Source organism: Pristis pectinata, chromosome 19 (assembly GCF_009764475.1).
Source record: "Pristis pectinata isolate sPriPec2 chromosome 19, sPriPec2.1.pri, whole genome shotgun sequence".
Classification (NCBI taxonomy): Eukaryota; Metazoa; Chordata; class Chondrichthyes; order Rhinopristiformes; family Pristidae; genus Pristis; species Pristis pectinata.
In genome coordinates, this window is record NC_067423.1 from 19,462,607 (window position 1) to 19,478,454 (window position 15,848).

The 15,848-nt window shown below is 37.9% G+C and overlaps 1 protein-coding gene across 1 annotated transcript in view; it reads left to right on the top strand.

Moving 5' to 3' along the window:
- Positions 1–15,848, top strand: part of LOC127580559 (plexin-B2-like) — a 196,837-nt gene that overhangs the window by 119,761 nt on the left and 61,228 nt on the right. The window contains exons 4-9 of the mRNA XM_052034145.1: positions 4,574–4,753; positions 10,529–10,651; positions 10,979–11,079; positions 13,062–13,188; positions 13,648–13,807; positions 14,832–14,952. Coding sequence (XP_051890105.1) covers positions 4,574–4,753; positions 10,529–10,651; positions 10,979–11,079; positions 13,062–13,188; positions 13,648–13,807; positions 14,832–14,952 — 812 coding nt within the window. The remainder of the gene's footprint in view (positions 1–4,573; positions 4,754–10,528; positions 10,652–10,978; positions 11,080–13,061; positions 13,189–13,647; positions 13,808–14,831; positions 14,953–15,848) is intronic.

Below are 15,848 nucleotides of genomic sequence, written 5' to 3' on the forward strand. Positions count from 1 at the left end.
CTTATAAACAAGAACACAGAAACATCCCCTTCCCCCCAACCTTCCTAATGTGATTGTTAATAATCCACGGCTAGAAATATTTTCTATTCTACATGACATATTTTCATGTTGAAAATGTCCATTAATGAGAAATGTTCATTTGCACTACTGGAGCAATTTAATCTAAGACCCAATCATGTGTAACACCCATTTGTTCTGCAAACTAGCTCTGAGGACACTAGATGTGTGTAGTTACATTAAGCAGTGTGTAACACATGCCTCGATGACATGTATATAAAATTGACTTGTGCATTTGAGCCTCGTGAATGGTGTGACAAAATTGTATTGGTGCAGGCCTAACCTGGAGGTTTGTGGTTTGCATTGGCGATGGTTATCAGGTACCAAGCTTTTCTAGTTAGCTGCCAGTCTGGGGCAGGTGGGTCTTCTCCGTAATCTGTTTGGAGTTCCTTCCCAGATTTGTACCAATGCTGACAGCATGTTCCATCCCTGATCCTGCCACTTCCGAGGCCTTCATCCTCATTCAGAAGAATATCGCCGTGACCCTCGCACAAAAGTGGCAGAAGCTCCTTGTCTGGTGCAGCTTTAGTTTCCCTTTCCAGTTCTGAAGAATTTCTGGGCCCACATGACTAATATTTTAGTTAGTAGGTATCTGCCTGAAGTCCTCTTGTAATCCAAATTGTCAATTATGAAATTCCTGGGCTTCACATCATAGCAAAATGTTCCTCTTAAGCTGTGCCCTGAGATAAAGCTATTCGTTAATAAGTAATGAAACTTGATGAAAGAAGAGAATAATATTGTTAAATTAACATCTCGTACCTGCTTTTGAAATCAAATGTTTATAATTTTTATACCTGCAGATTTCTCTTTTATTGACCCTGTTCCAGTGCCAGTTATTCAACAGGATATGCACTCCAGTTTCATACCTCTGCTTGCTCTCTATTCTACAGAGTTATATCTACTTATACAGTCAATGGGTTTATTGTGTGTTATTTACAAAAGAGACATTGCTTGATAAAGGAGGAGAATAAGCATAAATAGCAGAGTCCAGTAGAATGTCTGGTAGAGTTATTAGGCCACCAGGGATGTTTGTCAAACTAGACATCATAAAGGCATTGAAGAGAAAATTTTGCTCTTTTCTGAAAGAAAAGCATTGAATTATATAGAACATAGAACAGTACGGCACATTACAGGCCCTTTGGCCCACAATACTGCGCCGACCTTTAAACCTCACCTAAGACTATCTGACCCCTTCCTCCCACATATCCCTCTATTTTAAATTCTTCCATATGCCTATCTAGTAATCTCTTGAATTTGACCAATGTATTTGCCTCCACCTCTGCCCAGGCAGTGCATTCCATGCCCCAATCACTCTCTGTGTAAAAAAACCTTCCTCTGATATCTCCCTGGAACTTCCCACCCATTACTTTAAAGCTATGCCCCCTTGTATTGAGCCTTGGTGCCCTGGGAAAGTGGTGCTGGCTGTCCACTCTATCTATTCCTCTTAATTGAAAAGATGTGAGTTCATTTAAAGAAAATGGATCAGTTGGCACTAATTGGTTTATTCATTCCAAAAAGAAAAACAACTATGTTCTTGCATTGTTCTGTTCTTTTGTCATGTCCCTTTTCTCTCCTCACCCTCCAAGTCTTTTGTCACTGATTTTATTGTACATGCACATTCACAAAATGCAATTGCAAAGAAGGTACTCACACTGTGTTGCTGCAGCTGCTTCAAATAAATAGCTCAATTGCTTGCAAGATGCTGTTCTCTATACTCATAGACTTGGTCATAAGAATTTAGTTTATGCCTAATTTACTTTTGCAGCTTGCACAATGGAGAAAAATTATATTCAAATGTGCATTTCACCTAGTTAATGTACTATGAGATAAAAATAAATGAAACTTTTTAAATTAAATGCAGAAAGTACTTGGGATTCTTGCTATTGGCATTATGAATGCTTTGCAAACTCAGCATCTTTAAGGGTTATGACAATTCTACACGTCTGAATGCAATTTCGTAATGAACCTGCAGGGTAATATGGAGGCACTGCTTGCAGCTAGGAAGTAAGTGATATCTTGGCCTTTATTGAAAAGGAATTGGACTGCAAAGGGAAGTAAATATTGCTGTTGTTTTCCACAGCTGTGATGAGTTCACATGTGGAGGGTTAAGTGCAGTTTTGGTGTCTGAACCCAAAGATCAATGTATTTGTGATGGAGGTAATACAGTGTAGATTCACCGATTTGATTCCTGGAGTGAAAGGTTTGTTCTGTGGGTAGGATTGGCCTTTACTCACTGGAGATTAAAAGAGGTAATCTCACCAAGACATACAAAATTCTAAGGGTAGATGTTGGGAGGCTGTTGACAAGAGATGCTGAAAGAAAGTCTCAGGATAAAGGGTCAGACTTGTAGGTCCGAGTTGAAGAAGATCCTTTTCACACATGTTTATAAACCATAAGCATTTATTAAGTATATTCAAGACTCAGAATGATTGTTGGACACTAAAGGAATCAAACTATATTGGGATCAGGCAGGAAAGCAGGTAATGGAACAGATCAGCCATGGTCTTACTGAATGAAGGAGTAGGCTTGAGGGACAATGTGATCTATTGCTACCTCTATTTTTAATATTCCTATCATGTGAACCATGACGTATGCAGTCTCTGACTGCTGAGTTCTATAGTTGACCTGAGGTGTGCTAAAATAGAGTGCTGAAGAGATATCAAGAGTCTGTTCGGGCTATCCTAATTCATCATTCAGAATAAACCTATAGTTGTAATCATCCAGCTCCATTAAAGCATCCAGCTGATTCCTAAAGATTCCAGAGTTTTTGTCTTTATGCCACTATAAAGTTTGCTCCATGTATTCATCACTTCTTCCAAGGAACTTCCTACATCTGTTCCACATTTGGACCTTAAGGCAATGTTACAGAATAAACGCTTATTTTTTATTACAACAAAAATCCCTTGTCAGTCATCTCTTACTGTCATGAGGGAAGCATGAATCTCTGAAGTCTTTCCTCAACTAAATTAAGATTCTCATTCTGAATTGAGGGAAAATCCACAGTGGAGAAGTAAATGGCTGAAGGGTGACAAGCAAAGGGACACCAAATGCATAGAGCAGGAAGAATGTCAGGTAGTACACTTTGTAGTAAGAATCGTAACTAGTGAGGCACTAGGGAAGCAAGATTCAGCCAAGGGATTTTAGGACTCCATACACATTAAAATCAGTTTATCAAAAAAAAATGTTGATTTGAGTGCCCCAGTATTTTATTGTTTGGAGATCACTTTAACCAGTGCAAACTGACACTACAGTATAGATTGGAAGCATCAAGTAAATAATATGCAGTTAAGTTAATGTAACTGGCTGACTGCTAAAAGGCTTACTGCTGTTCTGACAGTGTCATTATAGTTAGAATATTGAAGTTGTACTTGATTTTGGGAGCCCTTTGCAAAGCCCTTGTTCATCCATAAAAATACTGAATGTTCAACTAACTTTGAATACGGTAAAGAATTGTATATGGGCTTGGGAATGTCAGGCAATAATTTGCCATGATGCTAAATTGTATGAAGGATTTTGGCTGTGATTGATGATGATAATTTCATTCATTTCTTGAGATGCCATAATTAAGAGAAACTCTCATTAAGCTGGTTACATAAAAGGAATTAGCAAGGTAAATAGAAACTGACTCTTCCCTTTGGTACTGGAATCCAGAACAAGGGAATACATTAAGCAGAAATTTCATGAAACTTTGTCACAGTGATAACATAACCTTCAGCCTGTAACTGCTCAGTTTGATCCAAATTTTGGGATGGGATGGTTTACTTAAATAAGAAGTGGGTGTCTGCTTGCTTAACCAACATAATCCCATTCCAGCCCCATGTGAGGAGAAAAAAAAGATGTTTCTATGCACTGAACTCTAGTGGCGTGTTTTCCAATGGCAATTTTTCCTTTTGCACTTCATTCACCCACCACAGCACCCTCCCCACAAGACCCCAACTCCATCATCTCAGGGAAGTGTTTTCACACACTTGCTGGAATGGGTAGAATGTCGAAAACAGTTGATATAGACTAGCGAAGTCTGTGTTAAGGAAATGTCCAGTTATTTAGTCAGTAAGAACATGAAATGGTATTGAAATTGAAGTTAAGATGCTACAGTTGCTCACAAAATGTTAGAGCATGGGTCAAACCATCTATTCCTGTTCCCACTGGTTATTTTGACTGTTTGCATCAAACCGTGATTGATACACTTGGTCAAATTTAGACATCTAATCTGAAATATGTTCTGACTAGAAAACTGAGGGTTTAGTGTGATGTTCTCTAACTCCTCATCTACAGAGATGGCCCTGATTATTCAGTGATGGTTCACAAAATTCAAGTGCTCCGTGACCTGAAATGGCATAAGCATTAGGTCCTCTGTGCTGTCCAACTCATAATGTTTTTCCAGAAGCCAGCTGAATTGAATAGTAAATAATTTCACAATAATTTTTACCACTGATTTTTGAAAAAAATCTATTTATTCACCTTAATTTATGAAAATCAGAGCTAACATGTATTCCACTGTTTATTGTTGCACCAGGGTCAAGCAAAGGCATATCCTTGCAGTGGTGAACATCTTCCATATCCCATCGCAAGCAGCAAGGGTATTTTCGCTAAACCACAGCAAGAGCATCATACCAATTTATCAGCAATAGCTGTGACTGTGGAGAATGACAATACAATTGTCTTTTTGGGCAACACAAAAGGAGAAATTCATAAGGTAAGAATTAGTGTGAAACTTTCTTTCATTAAAAAAGTGAATGATACAAGTCCTTTATTGTTGTATAACTAGGACAACTGATTGTTAAGCTTAAAGAGAAGCAGAATCTTTTTTTTCTACTACATTTCAAGTGATAGTAGTGTGGCTAGGAGATGATTAATTTTGATTTTATTTGATGGAAAAAAGATTAAGGTCATTTGAAAATACGGTAATTTAATCTAGGATTTATTGTCAGTCTGCACACTAACTAGCAAAGGTATATCCAAATTAGGAGGGTTATCTTGTGGTGTAGAAAGGAAAGACTATTGATTTCTGGACTATGAACCTGTGTGTGTTTGGATCAAACACACAAGACTGCTGTGATCATTGGGAATTTGACTGGCTTCTAATGATAAGGGATATAGAGGCATGCATATATGATGTTTAATCCCTGTATGATGTATGCAAGGATCTTCAAGGTAAAGAGCATACGGAACTGCTTATTAGCCACAAAGTTCCAGGAAAACCCTCTGAGAAAATATTGCACTAGCTAAAAGAAGAAAATAACTGATTTAAAAGCAAAGCAAATTTATTTATCTACTCAAGTGAACCGAATGTCGCTGGTAAATTCGGCATGTAATATCTATCTTAACTACTTTTGAGAAGCTGCTGGTGATCCCATTAACCTGTTAGGTAAGGAATTCCAGGATTTTGAGAGTGGAGAGAAATGAATGATGATGTCTTTCCAATTCAGGATAGTGTGTGGTCTGGAGGGGAATTTGCAGATGGTGGTTTTCCTTTTTACCTGTTGCCTTTTTGGTCTTTTTAAGTGGTAAGGGCTAAGGATCTGGGATATGCTGTTGAAGATACCTTTGCACATTTATTGCACTGCATTTTGTAGGTGGTACATATTGTGGCTAAAGTACACATATGGTGGGTGGGGGTGTTGCAGGAGGAGTGGATATGGATGAGTATTGGTCAGTCTTGTTACTTTGCTCTGAATGGTGTTGAGATTGAAATGTTGTTGGAGCTGCACTCACCCAGGTAATTGAAGGGTATTCCATCACACTCTTGACATAAGTGTGGCTGTTGAAAAGGCTTTGTGGAATTTGGAGATAAGCTGTTTGCTGCAGAAGAACCTGTGACCTGCTCTTGTAGCCATAGGGTTCATTCGGAAAAGGACAATTAATTTGCTTTTTAGGCAACGTAGTAGGAGAAAATCGTAAGCTGAGAGTCTAGTAGAAACTTCCCATCTTTTTACATTTTGTTTCTAAAAAAAGGAGTGTTTGTTACACTCTCCCTTGTTAGAGATGGCTGATGCCTGGCACCTGCAGTCCTTTGTTCCTTGATGCCTAGAAATTGTTTGGTGTGAATGTTTCTTGTCACTTATCATCCCAAGTCTGAATGTTGACAAGGTCTTGCTGCATGACGACCTGGACTGCTTCATCACTTGAAGAGCTGTAAATGGGACTGCAGTAAAAAGCATTGATTAAAATAAAGGCTCTTTTGTGTGTAATAGAGCTCCAAATGAATTTTTAATTAAAGGACTACCATTTAATTCAAGGAAGTGCCCTTGTTTAAAAAGCATGGCAAAGGCCACTGTTAAAATTGTATATAGGCCTCCTGCTTACCTTTTATAAATGATGGAATGAGCAAAGTGAAACCATTAACCAGCTCCAAAGAATTTGGGAAACAAAGCAACTTTCCCTGTGGCAGACTGACTTTTGAAAGTAGTTATAAGTCACATATGTTTTGTTTTTAAAACATCAAACCTCAAAGTTAAAACAGTTCATAAAAATAAGTGTAGAAAAGGATAAGCCAAAAACCAACTAAACCCAGCTCAACCAGATGGAGAATGACAATGGGTGCAGTATTTTACAACAACTAGATTTCAGGTCCTGCCATACAAGACCTGACTATGGGAAACAAAAACTTAAGTTATGGTGATACCTACATAGTATATACCAAGATGGCCAGATTCTGCTCTAACTCCATCTACAAGTTTGCAAATGATACCACCGTAGTAGGCTGTATCTCAAACAACAATGAGCACAGTACAATGTACAGGAAGGAGATAGAGAGCTTAGTGACATGGTGTCATGACAACATTCTTTCCCTCAATGTTAGCAAAACAAAAGAGCTGGTCATTGACTTCAGGAAAGGGGGTGGTGTACATGCACCTGTCTACATCAACAGTGCTGAGGTCGAGAGGGTTGAGAGCTTCAAGTTCCTTGGAGTGAACATCACCAACAGCCTGTCCTGGTACAACCAAGTGGACACCATGGCCAAGAAAGCTCACCAGCATCTCTGCTTCTTCAGGAGGCTAAAGAAATTTGTAATGTCCCCTTTGACATTCACCAACTTTTATCAATGTGCCATAGAAAGCATCCTATCTGGATGAATCATGGCTTGGTATGGCAACAGCTCTGCCCAGGACTGCAAGAAAGTGCAGAGAGTTGTGGACACAGCCCAGCACGTCACAGAAACCAGCCTCCTCTCCATGGACTCTGTCTGTACCTCTCACTTCCTTGGTGAAGCAGCCAGTGTAATCAAAGACCCCACCCACCCAGGTCATTCTCTCTTCTCCCCTCTCCCATCAGGCAGAAGATACAGGAGCCTGAGGGCACATACCAGCAGGCTCAAGGACAGCTTCTATCCCACTGTGATAAGACTATTGAATGGTTCCCTTGTACAATGAGATGGACTCTTGACCTCACAATCTATCTTGTTTTGACCTTGCACCTTATTGTCTACCTGCAATGCACTTCCCTATTATTCAATGTACTACTTCAATGCACTGTGTAATGAATTGATCTGTAGGAACAGTATGCAAGACAAGTTTTTCACTGCACCTTGGTTCAAGTGACAAAAATAAACCAATACCAATACATTTGGTTGTCACAGACATAGGGCAGTACAGCACAGGAACCGGCCATTTGGCACACACTGTTGTGCTGAACTAATTAAACAAGTGATTAAATGCCTAAGTATGTTAATCCTTCTGCCTGCACAAGGTCCATATCCCTCCGTTCTCTGCATGTTCATGTGCCTATCTAAGATTCTTAAACACCTCTATCATATTTGCCTCCACCACCACCCTTGGTGGTGCATTCCAGGCACCCACCACTCTGTGTAAAGAGAAAAATTGCCTTGCACACCTCCTTTGAACTTACCCCCTCTCACCTTAAATACATGCTCTCTAGTATTAGACATTTCAACCCTGGGAAAAAGATACCAGCTGTCTACTCTATCTATGCCGCTTATAAACTTCTATCAGGTCTCTCCTCAGCCTCCACCACTCCAGAGAAAACAATCCAAGTTAGTCCAACCTCTCCTTATAACACATGCCCTCTAATCCAGGCAACATCGTGGTAAACCCCCTCTGCACCCTCTCTGAAACTTCCATTCCTTCCTATAATGGGGCAACCATAATTGAATGCAGCCTAACCAGAGTTTTATAAAGCTGCAACATAACTTCCTGACTCTTGAATTCATTACCTCCTTTAATAAAGGCAAGCATGCCATATGCCTCCTTTACCACCCTATCAACCTGTGTAGCCACTTTCTGGGAGCTATGGACTTGGACCTGATCCCTCTGTACATCAACACCGTTAATGGTCCTACCATTAACAGTGTACTGTCCCTTTACGTTTGATCTCCCAAAGTGCAACACCTCACACTTGGTCGGATTAAACTTCATCTGCCTTTTCTCTACCCATATTTGCAACTGCTCTGTATCCCACGGTATCCTTTGGCAATCTTCTACACTGTTCACAGCACCACCAATCTTTGTATCATCTGCAAACTTAATAACCCACCCATCCACGTTAGCAGAGATCCCAGTACAGATCCCAGGGGAACACAACTAGTCACCATGTGGGACCTTGTCAAATGCCTTACTAAAATCCATAGCTCTACCATCATCAATCACCTTCGTCACCTCCTCAAAAAGCTCAGTCAAGTTAGACTCGACTTGCCCCACACAAAGCCATGCTGATTGCCCTTAATTAGGCCATGGTTTTCCAAATGCTGATAAATTCTATCCCTAAGAATCCTCTCCAATAGCTTCCATACCAACGACATGAGACTCATCAGTCTATAATTTCCAGGATTATCCCAATTTCCCTTCTTGAACAACATTAACTACTCACCAGTTCTCCAGGACCTTGCCAGTGGCTAAAGAGGATGCAAATATCTTGGTCAAGGCTCCAGCAATCTCATTTCTTGTTTCTTGCCTCTTGCCTCTCTCAATAACCTGGGGTGTATCCCCTCAGGCCCTGGGGACTTGTCCATCTTAAAGTTTTTCAAGAAACTCAACACTACCTCTATCTTCAACTCAAAATGCCCTAGCAAATTAGCAGACTCCACACTGATCTTGCTATCCTCCACATCCTTCCCCTTGGTAAATACTGATGCAAAGTACTCATTTAGGACCTCGCCCACGTCCTCCACCTCCAAGCACACGTTTCTTCCTTTATCCATAAGTGGTCCTACTCTCTCCCTAGTTATCCTCTTGCTCTTGAGGAATGTATAGAGTGTTTTGGGATCTTCTTTCATTGTCCTACTTGCCAAGGCCCATCCTGGCTCTCCTAATTCCCTCCTTGAGTTCTGTACTAGCTTCTTTACAATCCTCAGGGGCTCGGATTTTAGCCTCCTAAACTTTACATACGCTTCCTTTTTCTTCTTGACTAAATTCACCACCTCTCTCATAATCCAAGGTTCCATCCTTGTCCTTCCTTCTTACTGGATCATACCTGTCCTGTACTCTGTGCAGTTGTTCTTTAAATGCCCTCTTCATGTCAGATGTGGACTTGCCCAAAAACAGCTTTTCCCAATTAACTCTCCCTAGTTCCTGCCTAGACAGTTATTAATAGAAAGGAAATGTGGTATAAAAGATAGCATAGCCTTTATATATCCTTCAGTGAAATTGGGGGAAGAGGAAGTTTGAAAAGCAGAAATTGTCTCCTCTGTTGGAAGGACTTATGGGAAACTATATGGGTAACGGTTGTAAATGCTCAGACACACCCTGTTGAAAGGTTAGAGGTCCTCTTTTGTTTAATCAATCACCAAAATTCTTCAAGGAACTATGTTGGAAGTAGCTAACTAGGATGTGAAGACTGATGGCAAGCTGCAGGTGATCCTAGATTTTGAGAGTTCTTTCAAGATGAGTAATTTGAAAAATGAAGGAAGTTTTGATAAGATTTGACAAGATACTAAGAGGGTTTAGGTGGGAAGAATGAAACAAGCATTTGCACAATATATGAAGATTACATTCTATCAGAAATAGTAATCATGGAGAATAAGAAACCTAGTTATGTAATAGTTTGCCTTTATTGTACAATAAAAGCTGAAAAATAAATGTACTTTGTGGTATTTTTTGGAAAGAGCTGAGAAGTGCCCTGGGGAGTGGTGGTGATGTGTTGTGTGACTTGTAGATCACTGGTGTGCTTGTTTAATAAAATTAAACTTATTAGAACTTGTCATTTACTTTCAAGATACTACATATCTGCATTTTCATGTTCATATTTTACTAAATATGAAACAAAAGAATTGTTAAATTTAGTATTATCATTTGAAACCTGAATGGATTAAAAAAATGACTCAAAGTTTGTAGAGCAAATGAGAAATGGTATTTTAAATTCAAGGCTAGTGTTTTTCGAATATTTGATGTCCCCAAAATTAGGGAGCAACTTGTATATTAGTGCAATTTATTCACTAAGTTTTATAGTAATTATATGGGCATTATGTTTTGCATTGTTTCTTGCAAAGCAGTGATAAATGTTCACTATTCATCAGGTATTTCTGGACAAAACAGCAGAAGAATATCAAATTATTTGTATGAATTCAAGCAGCCAGGTGAATAGTGACCTTGTTTTCGATGCAAAAAGAGATCACCTGTATGTCATGACAGATAAGCAGGTAATTTATTATTTTAATGCATTATTTCCAATTTACTGAGCCTAATGTTAGACCTAAAGATGAACATTAAAACATTCAGTGTATCATGGTATTGACACTTCTGTTATAACTGTACATATACAGTTAAAAATAAGTTCACTAGAAGATAATCAACTTTCTTTGATATGTAACCAGAAGTTGTTGCGACTTTTTTGTACATGTATCTGTTGTGAAATAGATTTGAAATAAGGCTATAGGATACTTTGTTGCAGCTGATGTGCTTTGCAGAAAATATTCTGTTTAATTACTTCAATTTCTGTACTTTAAAATGTACAACTCGTCTTTCAGATCACTCGCCTTCCTGTACAGGAATGCATCAACTACAAAACTTGTGATTCATGCATTGCATCCAAAGATCCTTATTGCGGTTGGTGTGCAGCTGAGGGAATGTAAGTGCTGCTGATCGCGGTGTTTCAGGGTGATGCTGTTGGCAGTAGTTAATCTATGGAGCAGGCTTCCTAGTGAGATGGTGGAAGCAGTTAGAAGTAATTAGTTCAGATCAAATCCTTTTCTCACATGAAGGTCAAGCACCTGAATCATTGTCTCTTTTTACTCCAATTTCATGTAGTGAAATATTAGGTGACAACTTCCAAGAAAACTAACCACTTCATTTGGCACATGAGATTAAAGAAATGTTGTATTCAAAATGAAAGTTGCTCAGAAAAACTTAACCAAGACTATTGGCATTTATGTTCTGCTTCAGCAACACTTGACTGACGAACACATCCTTTGCTGCTATTAAATATTTTCTAAACGTTTTTTTCCAGCATCCCCATCCTCCTTTATATATATATTCCTTCTGGCAAAGTTTACATTTGAAACATTAACTCAGTCGTGTATATTCCAGGACTGTTTTTGTTTCAGTTTGTCCAGAATCTGGAATTTTTGCTTTATTTTTATCCTGTTCCCTTTTCAATGGCTTCAGTGAATCAACTTTCTTGCTGATTGTTTCCCGCACTCATTAATATGTGGTGTGACAAGGATGGGAGTAAATTTTCTTCCTAGCATCTGCCTTGGCTAAGGCTTAGTTTTATATTTTTAGGTTATAAACTTAAAATTAAGCAGCCTTCTTATATCCACATTATCATATGCACAACATATCAGAAATTATGCCACTCCTAATCCAGTTTCTCTGGAATGATTACTGGATGGGCTGGGAGTCTGTGGTCATCCTTATTGCTATCTTTCTGAAGCAACAGTCTTTCTGTGCCCAATAAATTCTTTGTCTTACATTTTGAATTGTCTAGGAAAGACTAATTTAACAGACTGATTAAGGTTACCAGCATATTTGCAGTTTCTTGTTTTAAAATTGAACAAATGCCATTCTCTTCTTAGGACATCAATGACGCAATATTCAAAGTTAATTTCTTTGCAGAATTTACTCTCAACATAGCATTCCTTTGTTAAATTTTCACAGCTTCCTTCAGAATCCATTGATAATATTTGCACAGATTGGTATTGAAGTGTTTATTTATTCAAATAAATGATTTCTAAATACCTTGGATGCTAGAATCATGTACAGTTATTCAAACTAAACATCAGATTAATTTTTTTAAATGGGGGAGAATCTAGACACTCTACCAAGGGAGAGAAGATTAAAAGAAATAAATTGAGATGTAATGATTAGATGCAGGGCATAGAGAACCGGAGAATATAGATGAAAAAGTTTTAAGGGAAATTGTTTTCTTGGTTTTAAAGCTCTGGAAAATGTAAGCCTAAATCTTGATTTTTAACATGGCAAAACTGTCAGGATGACAAAGTTCATAGTACATCTGTGCAAATAGTACTTTCATTCATGAATATGTGAATTGAGAGCAAGAGTGGGCCACTTGGCTCCACAAGCCTGCTTTGCCATTTAATAAGATCACGGCTAATCTGATTTCAATCTCAACTCCATATTCCTGTCCACCTCCAGTAATCTTTTATCGCCTCACCTTTCAAGTATCTGTCTGCTTCTGCCTTTTAAAAAAAATCCAAATTCACTTTCCACCAGCCTTTGAGGAAGAGAGTTTTAAAATCTCTCAAACTGCTGAGAAAAACTTTTGCCTCACCTTTGTCTTAAATGGATGGCTCCCTATTTATAGAGATTCCACTTCTGGATTTTTCCATGAGCGGAAACATCCTTTGCACATCTACCCTGTCAGGATCTCTCAGATCTTGAGGGTTCCAACCATGACCCCTATCTAATGTGTCCTTGTAACACAACCTGCACATTCCAGGTGTTAGTCCAGTAAACCTTCCCTGAACTCCCTTCAATAACAAGACCAGTGCTCCATGTGGTCTTGCCAAGGCCCTACGTAACTGAAGAATTTCTGGATGTGTTCAGACCAATAATCTCGTATGCACTAATGCCTTTAACGTGTCTTATCAGTTGCTCAAGGAAGTCAGACTGTCCCAAAGCTGGTGAGAAAGACCATTGGCTGTGGAGTCTGAACAAAAGATGTGTGACAGTAATTAGTGCTGTTCCTCAGAACATGAGTCGAGAAAAAGAAGGCCAGGTATGCATCATTACTTACAGTTCAAAGTTTTAATGTTAGATTAATGTTCTGGAGGTAATAACTAATTCTATGATTCTGTTTGTGCGAATATGTGTTAAAAATTCCAATTGTTAGATTTCTAAAGTAATACCAAGAATGCCTGATAATTCTCCATTGTTCCTGATAATTGTCTCAATTTTTTGTGATATTTGCACTAAGTTGTACCAAAGAAAAGGGTACCAATAATGAATACATTTTTCAAAAAATGTATTTATTCTGACCATTCTGTTGGACAGAGTTGCATTTTTTTTCAAAGAATTTTGTATTAATTTCTCACATGTTAATGACTTCATAATGTGGTTTGCAATTACAGCCAGTAATATCTTTAAATAAAACTTAAAAACTTCTGATCTTCATGTATTAGGATCACAAGTCAATTTATAAACCATACAAAATAATTTTTTTTATCTTTTAAATCAGATACAACTGAACATTGACCCTTTCCCTGCTTTAGCAAGCGGTGACAGTATTGAGTGTTTTTTCAATGATATTAGAAGCGTTGAAACAAGCTTCACAGCAGATTCTGTTACTTGTCAGTCTCCACGTGTGAGTGAAATCGTTGCTACACCTCCAGGTCAAGGTGAGTTCTCATACTGAAGGATCTATTTGTTGAACATAACATAAGCATAAAAAATATGTTTGGAACACAAGAATTCTGAATTTAAATATAATAAAGTCATGTTACCAAGGCTGATTTTTTTTTTAAATGATGAGTCATTACACTTGAATCAATGAATATATAAAGAAATGTGTATAGCTATTGTACTATCGATCAGTCACAAAAGGTAGGTATTTGTTTCTCATTTACTTACATAACTAAGAAATACTTGGAACCTTGCTATCTAGTGACTCCAGGGGAAGGAAGCTTAACAAAGATCAATGCCACAGGACTAAAGGAGTGACCCTTGGGCCTGCTTCACCCATCCTTTTGTAAGACTCCTGTCTGAGGTAGCCCTCAGATATTAATGAACCGTTGTTGCTTATATCTGATTTATAGCTTCTAAAGTAGACATAGTGGAGGGAATCAAATTTAAGTTTGAAAATTAAATGCTGTTATGACAATGTATATGATGATAGCAGAATATACTGAAAACATTATTTGTCACAATTGTTACCAGCGCAGTGTTTGTAAGAGCTACAGTAGTTAAAGTGTAAACAGTATATTTTGGAAATTCACTCCAGATTTTTACCTCAACTGAAGAAATAGATTAGTATTTTGCTTGGGGTGCTACATTGGTTTGTTGTTTCTTTTTGCTACTTTCCATTTCCAGCACTTTCTATCTCAATTTAGATTGCACTATTTCTATTTTCCTTATTATTTCTGACTATGTAAAGTTTCTCAACTTTGGTTGATTCCCCAATGAGCATGTGTATTGAGATGTTGCCTAAGAAATTTTTGGAGAATTTTCAATGGTTTTACCTTGAACTGAAAAACACAGCTCATGATATTTCATCCCCTTTCTTGTGATCCAAGACATTATTCTTCTCTCCAACGTAAAATGCAAGACTACAAATTGTTTCCTTATAACGTACAATGTGTTTTTTAAATGCTGAGCATAAGGTACAATTGAAAAGGCATTAATATGTTTTTTTTTCTTATGTAGATTATGCTGATGTTGAAGTACATCTGATATATGTCAGTGGAGGGAAAAATGTATCTTTCACAAGAACACATTATTCATTTTATGACTGTGGTGCTGCCATGAAATTGTTTCCAAATATTCCGTAAGTAATTATCCGTCCTAAAGTAATTGACCACACCAGTTAAGATATGTGTATCAAAATAAGCAATTTGTCAGGTGTGCATTATTGTGTTTTAGGGAAAACTAGTTGTTGATCCTTGGCACTTCTTGGAAAAATGCTGCTACTATCAAGTATTTCTGTCCTTTCCCATTCTGTCTTGTCCTGTTGGTTTTGCATGTTCCTTTTTTGTCTTTTTTCTTCTCTATCTATCTTTTGAAATGTTCATCTTTTTGTTTCTATTTCTTTGTTCTTTCTGTAATAAAAAAAAATTCAAAAGAGAGTGACTTTCACTAGGAGTCCAGATGGGAAGGCATTGGCCAGGAATGTAGTGCCAAAGCCATGAATATGCTAAGGACTGAGAAACCAATGAGTTAGTGTGATGGCAGAAATGAAGTGAGGAGCAAGTCCTGTCCAATACTTAGCAATAGATTGCCCCTTGGCTATACTGAGGTAAGGGTTACATAGGCATATATTCTGAGGTTTAGGAAAATTATTGCTGAGGATTAGAAGGGAGGAGGGGTGAGGGAAGAAAGGAATGAGGAAGTCTCATGAGTCCTTTAGGAAAAAAACTGAAAAATTCAATTTGAGATTTGATACCTCATACAGATTGATTCTTTTTAATGAAGTTAATTAGTTACTTACCAATTTCTCATCTGCATTACTGGTATTGATTCAGAACTCTACCATTCAAACATGAGGTTGCTAAATCAATCACATTTTTGTGAGTAAACAGTTAAATGAAAGTAGTTGGAAAAATAGATATGTTTACCATAGAATGGTACTTGGGCTTATCTAAGAGTATGCTTTAGTAATCAATTTTTTAAAATTTTGTATACAACATTAATGTACTTTCATTGGTTCTTAAGGAGGGAAAATAC